Below are 18,952 nucleotides of genomic sequence, written 5' to 3' on the forward strand. Positions count from 1 at the left end.
TTACATTCTGTGAAGCAGACATTGCTGAAGGTCCACCCCCAGGAGATTTTGGATTAAGTAGATGTGGTTTCCAGCATTCTAGTGCATTTTTGGGCGGTCTGCTAAAGATGTGCAATACCTGAACTTATTCTGATTCATGTTCGGCATCATGACTTGTAGGTCTTAGTCTGTAGACTTGAGCTGAACATTCAATCAGCAAACTATCGGTGTGCCTAAATGACAATAAAGCCTTATTCATAGATCAGTGTTTAAGATTTGACCTTGGTAGGTTGATTGATATTTTGATTAAAATGGTATTAAACTAATTCTTAACTAAAACCTAACCTATGTTGTGAATAATTGTATTCTTAAGAGCACTTAATGATTTATGTTCAGCCAAAAACGACACAAGATTAGTTAGGGAGGGACATTATTCTTCATTCAAAGTCTCCCACCACATGGTCCATCAGAGACAAATAAAGTGCAACAAATAAAGTGCTTAAACAGTACAACTTTTTCAAGCAATAAAACAGATGAATGCATTACAAAAATAGCTAAAATGAGGCATAATCAGTATCAGATGCAGATCAGAAGCTGGGTAAAGTCCTTGTCTATGATCTGTGTGCATGGTTATACTGGCCTAGTCTCAGCTCAGATTCTCTTCTTTATCAGACTTCTCAAAGTAGTTTCTGGTTTCTCCTGCTGTCCTGGTGGTCTCTGTATCTCTTCTTCTGTCTACTTCGGGGTGCAGGCATAGATAGTAAAGGGGTGCACTGCAGGTGTAGCGCAGCGCAAAGGTTCAGGGGCGCTCATCAGCGCCATCTACCGTCGTGGAGTTTGAAAAGGAACGGAAGAGTCTCGGACCAAGATCGGATTTTTTTTTTTGCGTGAGAAATTGGATGTGTGGCGTGAGTGCGTGTGAAAACAGGCAAAACCGTGTGTCACACGGCGAAAGCGTGAGAGTTGGCAGCTCTGCTTTTATTAGTGGTAAAAAGTTGGTCTGGAGTCTCTCTGTTGGGAGCTGATTCCGCTCCTGCAAACATCTGCCGGGCCAATCAGATCATGTGGGCGGGGCTTTAAGTGGTGATGTACAGAAGAGTAACAGCAGTCATACATGTCATCTGAGAAACGTGGAGTTGAACGCAGAGTTTAATTTTGTTCCTCTATTGGTTGAAACACGCCCCTTAATGAAATCCAGATGGTGTAGCTAGACTCAGTTATTATCTGATTATGAGTCTGGCTTTGCCCAGGCTAATAAAATATTGAAAGTAAATGAAAGGATTTTTTCTTTTTCTTTGTTAGTTTAAGGATTTTATGTCACAGCAAGAAGGTTCTGGGTTCTAATCCATCATGGTCAACTGATTCCTTTCTGTATGGGGTTTGCATGTTCTCCCTGTGTCTGCGTGGGTTCTCTCCAGGTTCTCCAGCTTCCTCCCACCATCCAAAGACATGCTGGTTAGGTTCATTGGTGATTCTAAATTGATGCAGCTGCAGAAAGAGGATTCCACTAAAACCTAAAGTGTTTAAAAAGTTATTTAAGCCTGCAACACATTTTCCAGTTATAGATGTGTCGCTATACTTTATACATACGAAAGGCATTTAAAACTGCATCTCTCTCTCTCTCTCTCTCCCTCTCTCTCTCCTCCATCTGTCTCTCTCTCACTGTCTCTACATTATTAATTACTCCATTATGACAGAGTGGTGCACTACACAGCTCTAATTGTGTCGTTAAAGTGAAGACAAATGGAACCACTGCAGGCTAATTACTGCTCGCCAGGAGAAAGTCATGCACACACTTTAGACTAACCTTCACCTTTTTTTTTTTTTTTGGCAGCTGCTGAGTAATATTTCAAAAGGAAAAAATAAGTGTCATCGCAGGTTATTCCCTCAATTTGGCCACACGCCACAGACGATTAGAAACTAATTGTGCAAAATATGTAGATTAATGCTGGAAAATCAATACTTATGGTTGTCTTTGTTCCTTCAGTACGGACATGAAGGCGCATTAAGCTCCAGATTCCAGATCTCAGCAATTAACTCAGTGGATACAGAGTTATTGTACATGATAGAAGTGGCCGTGCTGGTGGTCAGATTAATGGAGCTGGACGTCAAATATAAACAATATGAGTTATATGAGCAGCACATAGGAAAAGAAAAAGAGTACCGTGGAGTGGAAGAAATACTTCAGCTCAGAGAAACCTCGCTACCTTGAAATAAATTATATAGTTTGAAACGTCTTTTTTCCATCAATGTCTCTGTCTGCACGTTGAAGAGAAGGTCAGGTGGCACGAGTTCTGCTCGAGCTGAGCGAGAAGAAACCTGCTATAAATAAAAAAGGACGACGCACAGGAGCTACGGACAGAATGACTGAAAATGGCAGCACTTTGGTAAATGACTGCAATTCACGTCTAAGCTTCTAAAAACAACAACAACCATTTCCTTGCGTGACAGGAGTTTTTTTTTTTTTGCCGTGGTGCTTTCAGGAGCACGTTAAATCTGGGCACGGGACTCGGGACATGTTTGCAGTAATGGCTGACATCGGCAGCAATTTCAGCAACGCCAGAAAATTGTTAGCCGTGTTGCATTAACCACCAGCAGTCAAGGCTGATGTGTTGGTTTTCTCTTAGAAATAGGGTCCTGTCAAATCTGAGGTATAACTAAAAAAAGATGAGACCCAAACGCAGTGCTTTGCCCTTAATGGTAACACAACAAACTTCACCACAAACCATTATCTGCTATTAGCATGGGTTTACTCTAAAGCAACCTGAGAATCCAGTGACAGCCTCGTCCTCAGTTGCTAAACTCTTGTAGTGTGGCCGGTAATTGGGTTTTAACACGTTTAAACCTGAAATGATTCTGCAGCGGGCATGGATGAGCAGAGACAATGTGTGAACACAGCACCAAGAAAATAAATCATCACAGAAAACATTTGTTTCTACACACATCCAGCAGACATGCAGCGGCCTCGGGCCTGAGAGAAGGATGTATCCATCATAAGGTAGAGACCGCAATGGATTTTTAGAGGTTTTCTTTTTACTAATAGGTTTCTTGCAGCTGCTGGAAACAAGGCGACATAAGGGTAGCAGAACTGATGATGTGCTTTAAAACCAAAGCAAACAGTGGCCATTAGATTTGCCATTGTATTAGCATTAAACCCTGTCCACATAACAGCAACTAACTATCCTAATTACTAAAGGAAAGTATTAGGCCTGGTCTGGTCTAGGTGGGTGCTACATGTCTAAGTAACATCCACACCAATGAATGCCAGGTCCAGAAGTTTCCCAGCAGAACACTGAATTGTCAAAAGATGGTCAATGTTGTTCACTTCTCCGGTCATAATGCTGTGGCTGATCAATCAAACACATATATGAACATGTTGGTCATATATAGAACTATGATACATGAACCACAGAACAGTTAAATACCTGCTGCTGAGGCTCCACTAATCACTAAACTCTTTGCAGTCAGTGGTGTTGAAGATGTGTCTTGGTTGCTTTGTCTTAATTTCCCTGTGAACATGAACTGAACCAAGGTTAAATGCAATCATTGGAATTATACTGTATGAATTATTCCATGAATCTGAATGAAATATTGCTCTGAGATGACCCTTAGTTACTGCAACGGTGACATGAAGGCAGGAAACTTTGACGTTATGGCTTATAACTCTGACTTTGGACCATTTCTTCAGCTGCTTTGCAAACGTTCAGGGCCACTGGTCTGAAGTCTGCCATCTGAGTGACCTTTAAAAGGAGAGGATTTGAATAGAAATGCCTGTTTATCTATTCCAACTCTGAGTCCATGTGTGCTCTGTGTTTAAACTAAACTAAATGTGTAATATTTGTAGATTCTGGTGAGTAAACGGGAGGCTAGACCTTCATCTTCCACTAATATCTTTTACATACACGCTGCTTTTCTTTCCTGTCCGTCTGCAGAGCGCTCCGTCTCATCACTGACGACGTATCCACCTCCTCTCTGTTGCTTCTCTGCAGTCACATCACATACGGTCCCGCGGGGGATTCAGCATCGTTCTTGATACATTATTGAGGGCCGAGCTCGCCTTTCTATCGTTCCACATTCACAGCCTCTCACGCTGCTGTCACACACATTACAGCTGCTCAATAAGCTGATATTTTATTGACCGCCTCCCACCCACCCTCCACTCAGGGAATTTCTTTTTCCTCTAGCCCAGTTTTTAAGGCCCAACTACGACACTACAGAAGATTTGTCAAAACAAAAGCTTGGACCTGTCCTCTTCACAATACACCGATCAGCCACAACATTATAACCACTGACAGGAGAAGTCAATAACGTTGACCATCTTGTGACAGTTCAATGTTCCGCTGGGAAACTTCTGGACCTGGCATTCATTCATGTGGATGTTACTTAGACATGTAGCACCCACCTAGACCAGACCAGGCACCCCCACCCCCGCAACACATACTTTAGGAACAACTAAAAAAAAGATCAAGATCAAAAAAGATCAGGTGGTGCAGGGAGGTGGTCAGGGTGGATGGTGGGTGTACAATGCTTAAGTCTTTTGATACCAAACGCACGAGTTTGTGTCCTGAGTAAAGATTGTGGTTACATTTGTAATAAGTTTGTGACATGTTTTCAAATCTTCAACAAGATACTGCATGTGTTCTTTATATGTGGACCCCCTTCCCGATACTGTGCCCTGGCCCCCTCAATCAGAAATTGTCTAGAGCCGCCCCTGCACGCCGCTAGATGACAAGCTGATGGCATTTCATCACCACATCTGACAGAAATCCTTCCAATAGTCGACCTATTTCATTGGACTGGTGGAAACTTGTTGACCTGGTGGTGATCTGGGAGTCTGGGCACCGTGAATGTCTGCGCCAAATTTAGCAAAATCCACTTTCATCCTTCAAGAAACGTTGGCAGCATTGTTAAAAGGTTAATTTCTTCGTGTAGTACCTCGAGCGCTGCGTCTCTCCGTGCTTCTGTCTCCGAGCTAAACAAGAGGCGAGCTCGTAAACACCGTCCACAGATGGCATCACATCACTTGTTGTGCTCTCCCCAGCGGCCATCTCCACAGAGACAATGTTTTTTTTTTTCGTCAAATATGTAAACTTCATATCTGCATCTCTCAGATGTCGCTGCGGCAACACTTTCATCTCACACACTGGAATCCAGCACACCCCCAACCCCTCCCGCACGTGCTCAGTAGTGTCAACAGATGACAAATCACATCGTGACTGAAGTGTTTATCGAACAACAAACACAAGAGGCGACACGGAGGCTGTTTTCAGAGCAACAGACTCAACGGCTGCTGCAAATGTCTGAGTAGGTTTTCCTCCCCGTCGCTTCACATGCGTCTCTTCTTCTCTTGCACGGAGGAAATAAAGTTGGAGGAGTTTTCAAAGCACATTTAAGCTTTCAGGAGACATATGACTTCAGCTATGTCCACGCTCAGGCTGTAACTTTCAAAGGTTTTAATGGCTCAAAGATGACAATCAAAAAACCAAATTAAATTGTTAGCAAGTGGACTCGGCCCAGAAGAAGTCATTTTTCTTCCTCTATCAGCCCGAGCAGTCGGAGCGGTGGGACAATTGTGCTCAGCTTTCAGCAGATTACTGTCATTTTTCAATTATGCAAAAACCTCCCACAGCCGTTCGGCGAAGAGAGGGAACGGCCGTGCGGAAATTAAGCGGGCGTAAAAAGGTTCACCCTTTCAGTACCTCGCCGCGGTGCTCTGGAGTGGGCAAAGAAGCGTACGCATGAAAGGGCTGAGCGCAATTAGACTCAACATTAATGGAAAAGTTCACAGTTTGAAAGTTGATGAAAGTGTTTTAGCCACGGAGGACGTGTTTATGTGTCAGGGCGTATGATAACAACCACGGACAGACCTGAGAATAGCGCCGCTGCAAAGAGCCTTTAATAATATCTGCAGATCAAAACATAGAGTCTGTGAAAGGGAATATTAATGAAGGTGGTGTAAAAAAAAAAAATAAACCACTGAAAAACACAATATTTAATCACACGGTTGAGACTTTACAGCTGGAAATAGTGGAGAGTTATGAGGAGATGTTAAAGATGCTATTGTTATGTTAATGCTTAGGCCACAGATTATGAATCTTATTTGCATCTTCTAGTCACGAATAACCCTGTAAATAGAATTTTTGATTCATTCATCATCTGTAACTGCTTGTCCTCTGGAGGGTCACGGGGCTGGAGCCTATCCCAGCTGTCACTGGGGAGAGAGGCGGGGTCCACCCTGGACAGGTCTCCAGTCTATCACAGGGCTAACACAGAGAGACAGACAACCATTCACACTCACACCTACGGCCAATTTAGAATCACCAATGAACCTAACCAGGATGTCTTTGGACGAACCTTCTTGCTGTGAGGCATCAGTGCTAACCACCACCCCACTGAGATGACCTGGTGTGATTCAGTATCAATTAATTTTGAGATATTTCAATTTTGTTTTCAACAATTTTGCTTTGAATTTTTCACAAAACTGATATTGCCACTGGCCGACACAGTGGTGTGGTGGTTAGCACCGATGCCTCACAGCAAGAAGGTTCTGGGTTCTAATGGTCCGACTGGTTCCTTTCTGTGCGGAGTTTACATGTTCTCCCTGTGTCTGCGTGGGTTCTCTCCAGGTACGCCAGCTTCCTCCCTCCGTCCAAAGACATGCTGGTTAGGTTCATTGGTGATTCTAAATTGGCCGTAGGTGTGAGTGTGAATGGTTGTCTGTCTCTCTGTGTTAGCCCTGTGATAGACTGGAGACCTGTCCAGGATGTACCCCGCCTCTTGCCCGATGACAGCTGGGATAGGCTCCAGCAGACCCCGCGACCCTTAACAGGAATAAGCGGTTACAGAAGATGAATGAATGAATGAATGAATATTGCCACTGGTTCCTAGCACCGTGCACACCTTGCATAAGGTTTTGCTTTTGTGCAGCTCTTCTCTGTCGTCGTACATTTTACTTCCAATCAACTTTTAGTCCTGACGCTGCTCTCAGAGATTTTCTGTGCAGGGCATGACATGTATTTGTAAAAATGTATCCAAGGATTTCATGAATCGAGATCATAATCAGATAATCTAGCAAATAGGAAAAAAATATAATCCATATTTTTAAATAGGCAGCCACTCAAATAACCATCCACACGTTTTGCTCTGTGCCAAAGTTCAGAACGTTTTATAAACACAATTTTTCGGAAGATAACTATCACTTTATTTGGTGGAAAGAACCCAGGCCCAACACCTGAGAAGCTGCAACAACTCTAACTGCACTGCAAGGGGACAAAAAACTACAGAAGGATCAGGAACCAGGACAATGGTCTAAATGTAATGCCAAAAAAACGTAACGTACAACAGACTTGTTTGGAATTGTATCTGCCCCATCAGGATTTATTTGGTTAATTGGTAAGTTTTTGGGGCTGCGTACGGCTACTGATTTTTATTACTGATGTTTTATAAATCCACATCCATGTCCATTTGGAAGAGGCAGACTTGGGTCTACATCAGGTGTGAAAGCTAGCTGTACAAAAAACGACTAATAAGGATTATACGTCAAAATTAGCAACCTAATCTGGAATCGTAGTCACTGTAATGTGAAAATTCCCTTGTGGTGATGAGTCCATTAAAAATATAGAATTTTATTGTATGTTTACCTTCAGCTCTGCGAAGCATTTTGGCGTCATTAAGCTTTCCGTTTTGATTTAACGGTCAGGTTTTGATTCACCCTCCCCTTTCTCATCAGCTGACAGTTGTTTTCAGAAGCAAACAGGTGAAGCAGAATGAGTTTGTGAGCAGTCAGTAACACAGTAGAGCATTTAGCAAATAAAGAGCGAGATATTAAACTTGTGGAGACCAAAACTGAACTAAAAGAAGAGTGGACACTGGTAGCCACATGCTAACAGGTCTGTTTGTCCAAAGATGCTAGTGCATTTAAAAGTTAAAAAATCATTTTATATTAAATTCAATTAAAAAGTCGTTCTGCTCTCAAGTGGCAGAAAAGAAAATCAGTTAATGCAAATTTAAATTAAATTTAAAACTCCCCATGCTGACTTACTCAACTAAAAAACGGAAAACATTTGAAAACCAACAGCACCGTAAACCCAAAGCCTTAATGTTTTTGAAGTCAACACTTAATGAGTCTCTTAGAAATGCTGTTCGCGTTCCTCTGAATAGTGACAAGACAACAGACACATGGAAACATGTTCGCACATTTCTGAACTCCTTGCTGGAGCGCTGCCACGACAAAAGGCTCATGAATATTTGATAAAGCTAAAGGAGTGACGGTATTTTTCATGAAGGGATTCACACAACCCCTGAATACTTGATGTTCTGGGTTTGAGGAGCTGTGTAGCAACCAGCGGGGACCGAGGGTGGGAGGATGGATATGGTGTAGAGGTGGGCTGGGATCCAGACTGGATATGGAACAAATAGCAGGGAACTTAAGCACAGTTTATACCTCTGTGGGACATAGACGGCTTAACGTATGCATGTAACATATGTCGGTGTGAGCCATTTATACTTTGTCACCTGGCAGTACGTCGAGAATAACATAATTACACGAGGAGGAGGTATGCTGTATCGGTACGTGGGATCTGGAGACAATCTCCACTGCTCTCAAGTGGAGTTGGTCTCTAGGAAAACTAGGAAAGCAATTTAGTCTCGAGAGGATCTTGATCTGTGGAGCAAAGAACAGCAAATAAATAAAAACTGATGCTTGTCTAGGGGGTTAACTGACATTTGAGAATGGGATAGATGTGAATCCCAACAAGGAGAGGTGCAGACATGTGAGCTGATGTCGATCACTACATGAGAATATTGGTTTCAACTGCTTGCACTATAAATGTTGGGTTGGTATACTTCCTGGAATGACAGCTCAAACGTACGTAAAGGCTCATTTAAAGTACCGCGGGACAAAGACCTACGTACGTAGCCTACGCCGGTGCGATCCATCTATACTTGTACGCTCGTCAGTCTGACTCGCTCTGTAAAAACACCACCCAAACGTTAGCCGGCGCTGTGCCTTTTTTACCTGTCGGATTCATTTTAGTTTCTACTTCCTGCCTCACTTTCAACAATGGCGACTGAAACTTTCGCTGAAGACGAGTCGTACAAATATTTGTATCTCCGAACCTTACTCAGTTAGCCTTTCCTCCTTGTGTTCCATCTTTATTGATCCAAAACAATCGATTCAAAAACTGCGGAGACGGAGAAGCAGCCGGAAATACCGAAGCAGAAACACGCTACTACCAAGCGGATCAATCACAGCTCTTGCGGTCTGCATGGTTACATTTCTGGGGAGGTGCATGTCAGGCTACGGCGCTAGGGTCTGCGTAGGATCTGGGCAAATTGACGGAGATGTATAAACCATACATTAAGGTAGTAAGAAAATAATTTGTCTCTGCTAGCTCAGTTGAAAGACTCTTAACCTCAACCCTTTGAGCCCCATGTTGGCCACAAGCATTTTCAGGGGACACTTTTAGGACTGTAAGGCCTTGAGCATGGCACCTAAAAACACCCCAAACAGCTCCCTGGGTGCCTTGCATGGCTGCACAAGTGTGCTCACCAGATACTGTATATGTTTATATGGCAATAAAAATAATGCTGATTTAGATTTAGATTTAAAAAAAGGTTGACGACAGGAACTCACCACTCCATAGGCGACTGTGTCACTGTAGGACCGGAGCTCGGGGTAGATGTTGGACAGGAACCAGCTGAACGGTCGGCACTGGAGTCTGGAGCGCAGGGCCTTTCTCTCAGAGATGTCCCCGATGTCTATCCCCGGGTTCTAGGAGGAGGACGTAAACACAAACACGTCAGAGTCTCCATTTTTTTCCCCCCACAACCTCGAGCGACACAACTACAAAAAAAGTACAAAACTTTCTAATCTCCAACGTTGCAATAAATCAAGAATAACAACTGCCTCTGGGTCCTTGTGGCACTACTGGGTACTTAGGATGGAAATGTAAGAGCTTGGAAAAAAAATAAAAATAACTGAGTAGAAAGACAGCGGGAAATGTTTAAAGAGCAATCACACAGAGAAATGACATTCAGAGAGGAGGGGCTGAGCTGGGGGGACATTTTTATACGGAGGCTTTTTAGCTAACAAAGAGAAATTAAATGAAAATAGACCAGAGCTGACCCGGCACAATGTGCATTTAAAATGTGTGCATTAAAGAGAGCTTTGGGCTACTACCTAGGGATGGATCTTTAATATTCTTTAGTCATAAACCAACTAAAATTTTTATGAACCTGCTGCTTTTTCCTCCATTTGAAATCATTTTAAATACAAAAATGAAAACGAGAGGAGGCAACAAATCACCTCGGGGTTCGTGAAAGCTGTTGAAGGCATTTGCGAATGCTTCCAGGGATGAGAGCGAACTCGTGAATAACAGTTTAGGTGACAGTGGTGGTGAGCAGCGTTTTCTAAAAGTTATGACTCAGACTCCTCACCAGAACTGAACAGACACGGTAAATAGAGAATAATCTGAAAAGTGAAGATAAAGAGAATAAAGGTCGCCATAAAGAGAATTATGAAATTATACTAAATTACCCAGAAGAGGGCTTTATTCAGTTATATTTAGACGCTCGTACTGTAATTAGTTATGAACTCAGAGGAGAACGGGTGAAGGCAGAGGGGTTATATTTTTGTCGGAGAGGAACACAGTCATAGCGCGTCGTACTGTAATGTGAAGCACAGAGAGAGACTTCTTTGAAATTAGAAAGTTTTTCCTGCATTTTTTGGGCTGGTGTTTCTGCAGAGAAAGTAAGCATTTCTGAATCGGGGGACTCTGTGGTAGTCACAAGGATGATTTTCATTCAGATTCAGATTCAGAAAACTCGATTTGTCCCTGTGGGGAGGAGGGGGGGGGATTTAAGGCACAGGTGAGCAGCGTGACATGCAAGAACAAGACACTTTTAAGGAACAAAACACAGTATATTCAGAAAAACGATGCCGAAAATGTTGGAATGTTCAATAATTGAATAAATGTTTAAAACACAGGGTCACATACGGAAAAATAAAAACAAAGTTTTGTAGAGCTTCAGACTAGCTGCCATTTGCTTACTGCCTGCTCTCTTTGAGCACCAGTGTAAACCTGACGTTTGGTTTCATGGTGTCGTTGTGTATTATATATATTATCCGTTTCCTTTTCTGTCACGAAATATTCATTTTCGTGTCTGAAATGTTCTCCGCTCCCACTTCTATCTTGGGTTTCTTTGGTTCTGCCATTTCCGGTCACCTGTGGCCACAGTCTCCTTTGATTAATCTTGTTTTGTGGAGAAGCTGCAGAGTTCAGGATGTTAAACTAAATGCAGTCAAGTGCAAGTTCCACATGCTGCATGGCGTTTGGACACCACTGGGTTAATTGGCGATTCTTAGCCCTGTGATGGACTGACCAATTAGCTCCATCCCCTGTAGCCGTCTACAGGATAAGTAGTGGACACTGATCATTATCAGCCCATCGTCTGCCTAAACAGTTTGATCGGCGACTTCTACAACGACAGATCGAATGGCGCAATAATAGCGAGATCATTTCCGTGGCTCGCACCCAAAATGTCCTCCAGCCCCAGATATATCACCTACATGCCATGTGTGGTGTTTCACATCTGAACACATGCCTATAAGAGCCAGTCGTCCTTCAAGAGGCTTGTTATTTTTGTTTTTTTAAGCGGAGGAGAGAGACTGTTCAGCTCTGCAGCTCATACTGGAGACGAGAAGGCTCTATATTCAATCTTTCTATCAGCCCAGTGGAATTTAAAGGAGTGAATTGACTCTTTTTTTCTGTTCCCGTCTATCAGCATGCTGGGATTTATTTCTGTGGCTTCAGTATAATTATATTTGCTTTCAAATTTTATTCCAAAGGAAAGCAGGGTAAGATTTGTTCTGCTTTTTTTCTCGACTAACCGATGGAGAAAAAAACATTAACGTAATTTTTTTTTTTTTTATCCCTTTTGGGAACAAAACTCAACAAAAATAAGTTCTTGTTGAAGCGGCTTCAGACAGACACGGCCAATAGCGTTTCATCGGCTGCAAACGCGCTGATTGGAGCTGATTCCTGCTGGACCTGGCAACCCTTCACTTCTACACACAGCATGCATGACTAATATGACATGTACCCACAATACCACAGTCTGTCCTACAGTCTCCCTTAGGTGCATTCATATCTCGTTTATATGCAGCTGATTCTCCAGTGGACCTCTATGGTGGCACTGGTTCATCACGGTTGCTACGAGATGAGTAACACAGCCTCTGGACACAAATAATTCACAATGACGCCCACACACCCACACACAGACGTGTTTACCTGCAGTGGAACGTTCCAGGCCATGTACACGTGACTCTTGTACTGGTCCATCCAGACCTCGGCCACCCTCAGGGCGTTGCGACGCACGTGGGCCGTCAGGTTCTCCGTGTAGGGTTTGTGGGCGCGCTCGATGTGGGCGATCCGAGAGCAGGGCAGGACCTCCACGCTGCCCCCACATTGCCACACCTTTGTGAAACACACACACAAATTACTTGAGGAGTCTATAATGTCATCAGCTTGCCATCTAGCGGCGTGCAGGGGCGGCTCTAGACAATTTCTGATTGAGAGGGCCAGGGCACAGTAGCAGGAAGGGGGTCCTCATAAAAAGGACGAATACAGTATCTTGTTTAAGATTTAAAAACATGTCTCAAACTTACTGCAAATTTAACCACAATCTTTATTCAGTCAGTATCAAAGACTTCAGGATTGCGGTCACTGCTTTCTATTAGAAAGTAAAATACTACCAACATCAATGCCGCCCCTCCATCTGGGTTCATCTAACGCTCCGAGCCCACTATCAGCATGGTGAATTTGTCAGTAGGAACCGCAATTGCGCACGGGTTTCGTTGTGGTAGACATTTGAGCAACCTGAACTGTATCAGTCACTCCCATTGGTCTTCGCTGCAAAGTTGAGATTAGTTCAGTTTGATTTTTGCACTCTTAGCAAAATGTTTTTCTGCAACAACTACACTGAATTTCCCTCTTTTTCGAGTGCTGTCTGTAGAGAGACAGGAAGTAATGTGGTGCCACTGTGTCCAGGGCTATTAGCCTCAGTTCTTGGGGCGCCACCTCAACAAGGCGAGCTATTGGCGCACTCCAAACCCAGATTTCACAGTCTCATCCACATCGCTGCTAGTCTCTTCCTGTATGTGGGTGCAACTCGTGCTCTAGAAATTCCAGCTTCATTTGCTACACTTTCAGTGCAGCTCATATCTTTAAATAATGCTCCTTTTAACATTTCTAGCACACACTTCGGCTTCTTCCACTATCTGCGTTCCAGCTGCTGCTTCACATATTTCAGATGTTTTCCATCGGCGAGCAGATGGAAATCCACCTTTTCTATTAGCCTCAACAAGGTTATCCACTGCCACACGCTTTAAACCTTCAAGAAGTAAACCTATGCTAATTTCCAGGATGGCACTGCTCAGCATTCCGCAGCAGGCACCTTAGAAGTTCAGTGTATCCACCAAACTAACGCCGGAGAACACTGATTTGAATAGAAACCCCTGCTCGCTCTATTCCAGTTGCCGCACTTTGTTTGTGTTGTAATCCCTCCTGCCGGGCCAGCCTCCTTCACTGTACCCTTCAAAAGGAAAGAGCGACTGCAGCACACGCAGCAAAACTGTGGCACTGGCCTGGCGCCCGAGCAGGAGCAACACACTGGAGCCAAATTCGGAGATAATACATGCTTCTTTCAGAAAATACCTCGCCTCACTCCGTGAAGGATTTACAACACAGGGTTAGAGTACGAGGCGCTGTTCTTCGAGTATGACAATCTACGTCTGAGCATGTGGGTGTGCAGAGCAAGATAGAGACCGAGACGAGGAGGAAAAAGTGAACGAGGAGGGGAAGCGAAAAGGCAGAGATTCAGAAAAAGTGCGAAACATAAAGCAAAAGGTGAAGGGATAACAAGGAAGGGAGGGAAGGTGGGAGGTACACAGAGAAGATAAAGGCCGTGAAACAAAAGGGGAATCTTCTCGAGTCGTCCTTTCCAAAGGCCTCTCCTTTCTTTTGTTTTCTTATCTTCTGTCTAAATAAAAATCCTTCTCCCATGTGATGAAGCAAAGTCACACACCAAGCATCACCCAAGCAAACCTCGCCCAACGTCACGGCGACGTCTGGAACTTGTGCCTGGCTGATTTATATTATTATATTGGCGTCACTCAGACAAAAGGCAGCACATTTACATCCCTAATTGTCTCTCGCTCTGTCTCCTTTGGTCCGACGCGGAGCGAATCTCACCCTCGGACTCGTGTTTTTTTAAAAGTTTTAATGAGAAAATGAGCGAATGAAGCAGCGTATTATAAATCACTTTCGAGGACGACCGCCCGTCGCGATAAAGAAGGCGGACAATGAGAATTAAATATGCACAGTGTTGCGCAGATGAATCGGCATGAAAGCAATCTTTATCGCAATGGGAGCGTGCGGGCCAGAGATACGGAGCGGCTCTGCAGAAACCGAGGGGAGGGGGGGCGAGGAAAAAACTGATAACAAAAGACGCCCGTGTTTGCTGTGAAGGAGATAGAAATAACTGGGTGTTTTCTGACTTAAACCTCGAACTGAACCTACCGCATGATGAATTAATGCCCTTGAGATGAGCGTGAAGAACTGATTCTGTCAAAATATCACCGCTGATTTCCATAATCATTGATCTGAAAAAGAGGGGGGCGTCGGCACTGCAGTCTGCAGCTTTAGCAGTAAAACTGAAATATTGACTTTTCTTGACGCGTTTATGGTAAAGTGTGTATTATAAAATAACTGAGAATGATGAGGTGTTTGTAAAAGTCTAGGCAAGGATTTTCTGGGTTCCCTTTGATCCCGGGACTTCAGAATACCCCCGGTGGCGCTGGAAGTGTTTGCCGTGGAAATGAAATGTCAACGCTCTGGCTGATGTTTTTTCTGCTAACCTTTTGTTGCCTTTCTCTGGTTCCAAAAAGCTCCACACACAGATAGATAGAAAGAGAGAGAGAGGGGGATAAACCTGTCCAGATCTAGCTTGGCCCATAAGCGTGGCTCAGCAGCAGCTTTGAAGCGCCTCTCAAACGGGACGGGGTTCATTTCAGTTCACACCGTTTGTTGTCGTCGCTGCAGAGGAGGGCGGTTGATTTCCAGCAACCGTGAGAGACTCTTGGCCCTGGTTGTGTGTAAATGGAACGTGGGCAGAGCAGCTGACAGCTGGACGGAGCATCTGATGTGGGGCGGACAGACACGAACCGACGGGGTCAAAGCAGGAATCGGTGAGAACCCCCCGTCCCCCCTCAGAGACAACGGCTGTTCCACGGCCTCGCAGCTCATGCTCAAATAACCCATCCAAGCCTCCTCTGTGCTAATGTCAACAGGTGTTCAAGCAATTTGTCCCTACAGTAGAGGTTGGAACGGAGCAATTACGCGCCAAAAGAGCTCTTTAATACGGAATAACCCCAACGTTGCAGAGGAGAACGGTATTATCAGGCTACGGGAGGCTGCAGAGGTCCGAATGTCAAGGAGGAAAGTCCTGTCAAAGGAAGTCAGATTATATCCAAACTGTGCAGAAACAACAGGACACTTTGAGCCTTTGGCAGATTTAGTCATTCATATTCATGACATCTTACAATGCTTATGATATCAGAGAATATTCAGTGCACCCTAATTCATTTAACGACGGCCCTAAATTGCTCCTTTAAGCAACATCGCTGACCTAAACTGATTCCTTTCTCCACAGCGTCACTGTGCAGTGATTATGGGGGGGGGGGGGGGGGGGGGGTGGCATTCATCACTCTCCAGACCGAGCGGGATACATCCGTCACCTTGGATACTGCCAGATTGTCGACTTGTTCAGTTTGATCCCTTTTTAACTTATGTGATGCACGAGCACAACTGAAGCTACCATTAAGGATGTGTGATCAGTAAGCACATTTAGATCTCAGTCATAACAAATCAGCTTTAATTGGTCGACTGAACCAGAACCCCCCCCCATAAGTTCTGCCCGAAATGATGCTACATTTGTCACTGGATTCTTGCTAAAGTTGGGAAACCTAGCAATGAAGTTGCTAAGCTGGCGGCTCTGCTTGTTGACCTTCACTCAACCATCGCTGTCCTTCTAACATCAGCACAGCTCCTGCAGACCGTTACACATTCAATACACTGTTAACAGTAAAGGCAGTGGTGGTGGTTAGCACTGATGCCTCACAGCAAGAAGGTTCTGGGTTCTAATCCAGGCCGACTGGTTCCTTTCTGTGTGTAGTATGCATGTTCTCCCTGTGTCTGGGTGGGTTCCCTCCAGGTACTCCAGCTTCCTCCCACCGTCCAAAGACCATGGACAGAGCCATGGACATGGGGAGGGGTTAGGACCTGTGATCCCAAGCTGCGTCTCTAACCACTGGGCAATTTTATGTAACTTCAATAATTAACTTCAATAATTACATGTAAAGATTGTAGCAGAGACAGCGGTTCTGTTCAGACCTTACGTTAGCATCTGACCCGGGCAATCAGATCACAAGTGTTCAGCTTTTAGTACCTGTGTTCACAGGCGGCATTAAAATGCATCTCCACATGTGTCCCCAGCCAGCTCTTCAGATCCAATCTCATTTTTGAGCCCTGAACCTTGGTAAGGACTGTAATCTTTCCAGGCGGCAAAGTGGTGTGATGGTTAGCACTGATCAGGAATTAGCTCGAAACTTTTTTCTCCAGTAAGATAATAGAACAAAGAACCCCCGTCTGTAGGACATGATTCCTTGACGATCAAGTGTCCGAATCACCAAAATTGCTGCAAACTTCTCCAACTGAGCTCAAAGCAACCTTCATTTCTTTTGCAGTAATTCGGATCTTCTGGCTTCCATCATGTCTCCCTCATGTTTTCATGTTTTCTGCACTTTATCGATTGCCACCAGCGTAGTGTGTTACCTGTAACTACCAACACCTCACAACCGGATGCAATAAGAGGTACGGTAAAGCCACTGGTGCTGCACTGCGGTATGTTCTGCACAATACGACAATTACATGACTATTTCTCTCTATCGATGGTCCACAGCTGAGCACTAAATCTGAACCTGACGACCACGGAGCCTAAGAGGGGGTTATACATCTTTAAGAGAGGGATGTGTTCTTAACCCAGAGGCTCCGATCACTGTCAGACGGGCCTCAGCTGATAATCAAACCTGTTCTCCACCGGCACGACCCTGTAAATCTCTCTCTGCGCCCAGCCTGAGTCAACAGTTTCTTTTTTCCTCCGACGTCTCCTGCATCAACTCTGGGGACTGATTTGCAGCCTCGGCGGGACGTCGCCGCATTTGGAGATCCGATTACCGATAAAATCCCCGCCGTAACTGTTAACATTATCGTGTCGTTACACTCCCTAAAAAAACTGCATAAAACCTGTTAACGGCTCAAATAATCTGCTCCAGAAACAGAAAGAAAACTGAAAATTACATGGAAATTATAGTCTGGGTGAAGAAATAAATGTCAAGTAATGCAGCTGTATTTTATAGAAAGAAATGAATTTTGAATTTAATCTTATTATATTAGGCTGCAGTGTTATTTTCCAGCTGGTCCGTGATTAGTAATCAGCTCAGTTTGCCTGAGTCAGACTGAATGAGTAATGTCAATGACTGATAAAGGCCCAGTTCTGTCAAAGGAAAGGTCATTCTTCTTCCTCCTTGTTCTCCTGCTATTCAGGATATTTCAGTTTGGACAGAGTCAGTGTCTGAAGCCTCTGTGGTGTACGGGACATAAATAACACCGTGCTACAGGTATTTTAGTGCATGAATCACTGTACACTGAGGTGACTACAGCATGCGCAGCAGTAGCCCCGGCTTTATAAGTCTCACCCTGACGCCGAGCTCCACGTTCTCCCCGCCGTAAATCTCCATGCCCTCATCGAGCAGACCAATCTCCTCAAAGTATTTCCTGTCGACCACGAAGCATCCAATCAGAGCAGGACTCCTGAATTACAAAAAAAAAAAAAAAAAGAAAAGTGGAAAGAGACGGGGTTAGAAAAGTAGGATTTTGTATTTTGCAGTGTGCATAGCATTTACAGGGCTTTGGAATTTGAATTATTCTAGACAAGTTTCATCCTAACCCTCAATTATGTCCACTCAGGGCATCAAGGACCCTGAAGGTGTATTTCCAAGCAAGTGGTGCGTGTCGAGCTCTGAACGCAGGCCTCGGCCTTCCATGATAAACCTGTGCAGTGCATGATACTTACACAAATAATCCAGCTGTCAAAACGACGCCTTGGCTCGACACAGGAAATTTAGGACATTTTACAGAAATCCAAAAGGAAAAGAGAAGCACACGGATCTTTCATCGACATCAAACCGAGTCAACGGGAATTTAAAAATAACTCCTATTAGCATTCACGCTGTCAGTCCCACACATCTCCTCTTATCCGTACCAAATACAACACTTGCTGCAAGAACAGCTTGTTTTGGTGAATCTCTCCTCCCCGTGGATGCACAGGTTGGCAAACAGCCAGACACTCCAGAGATCCAGGAACGCTGAAAGCCCAACAGGCTCCTTTGAACGCACACGCTCTTCAAACAGGAGCACGGTGAAATCAGTTCATCAACGGTCGGTGTTTTTTTAAAGGATTGAGGTCTGAGTCCAGGAAACAAAGAGAACATAATGGTTCTAATTTAATTTTTCTGCACATTTTGCACAAGAAGCAACAAAGTCTAGCTATGTAGCTAACAAGTGTGCTGTGTTAGCATCAATGCTAAGCTAAGTGAGAAAACAAAATGTCCCTTAATGTTATATTTGTGAAATAAAGGTGCTTTAACCTGTTAAATGGCTAGTGCAGCGCTATTTGTTCTTTTTTATTTTTGTTATTACTGCGAAAACTGAGCCAGGGAGGGGACAGAACCACCACCACCAACTTTATCCACAGCTTTTCTTATCCCGTGTGAATATGAAACATAAAACACAGACGTAGAGGAGGGAATTTCTAAATCATGTGAGACTAATCCCACGTGAATCAGGCTTGTGTT

General features: G+C 44.1%; 1 protein-coding gene across 1 annotated transcript in view; it reads right to left on the bottom strand.

Annotated features, from left to right (window-relative positions):
• The window catches only part of LOC311495481 (polypeptide N-acetylgalactosaminyltransferase 18-like), a gene marked incomplete at both ends in the record, with an annotated part of 147,420 nt that overhangs the window by 22,847 nt on the left and 105,621 nt on the right, over positions 1–18,952 (bottom strand). The window contains 3 exons of the mRNA XM_084554941.1: positions 9,614–9,751; positions 12,270–12,455; positions 17,795–17,909. Of these exons, the coding sequence (XP_084411067.1) occupies positions 9,614–9,751; positions 12,270–12,455; positions 17,795–17,909 (439 nt within the window). The remainder of the gene's footprint in view (positions 1–9,613; positions 9,752–12,269; positions 12,456–17,794; positions 17,910–18,952) is intronic.

This window comes from Chelon labrosus (assembly GCF_963514085.1).
Source record: "Chelon labrosus genome assembly, chromosome: 11".
NCBI classification, from domain to species: domain Eukaryota; kingdom Metazoa; phylum Chordata; class Actinopteri; order Mugiliformes; family Mugilidae; genus Chelon; species Chelon labrosus.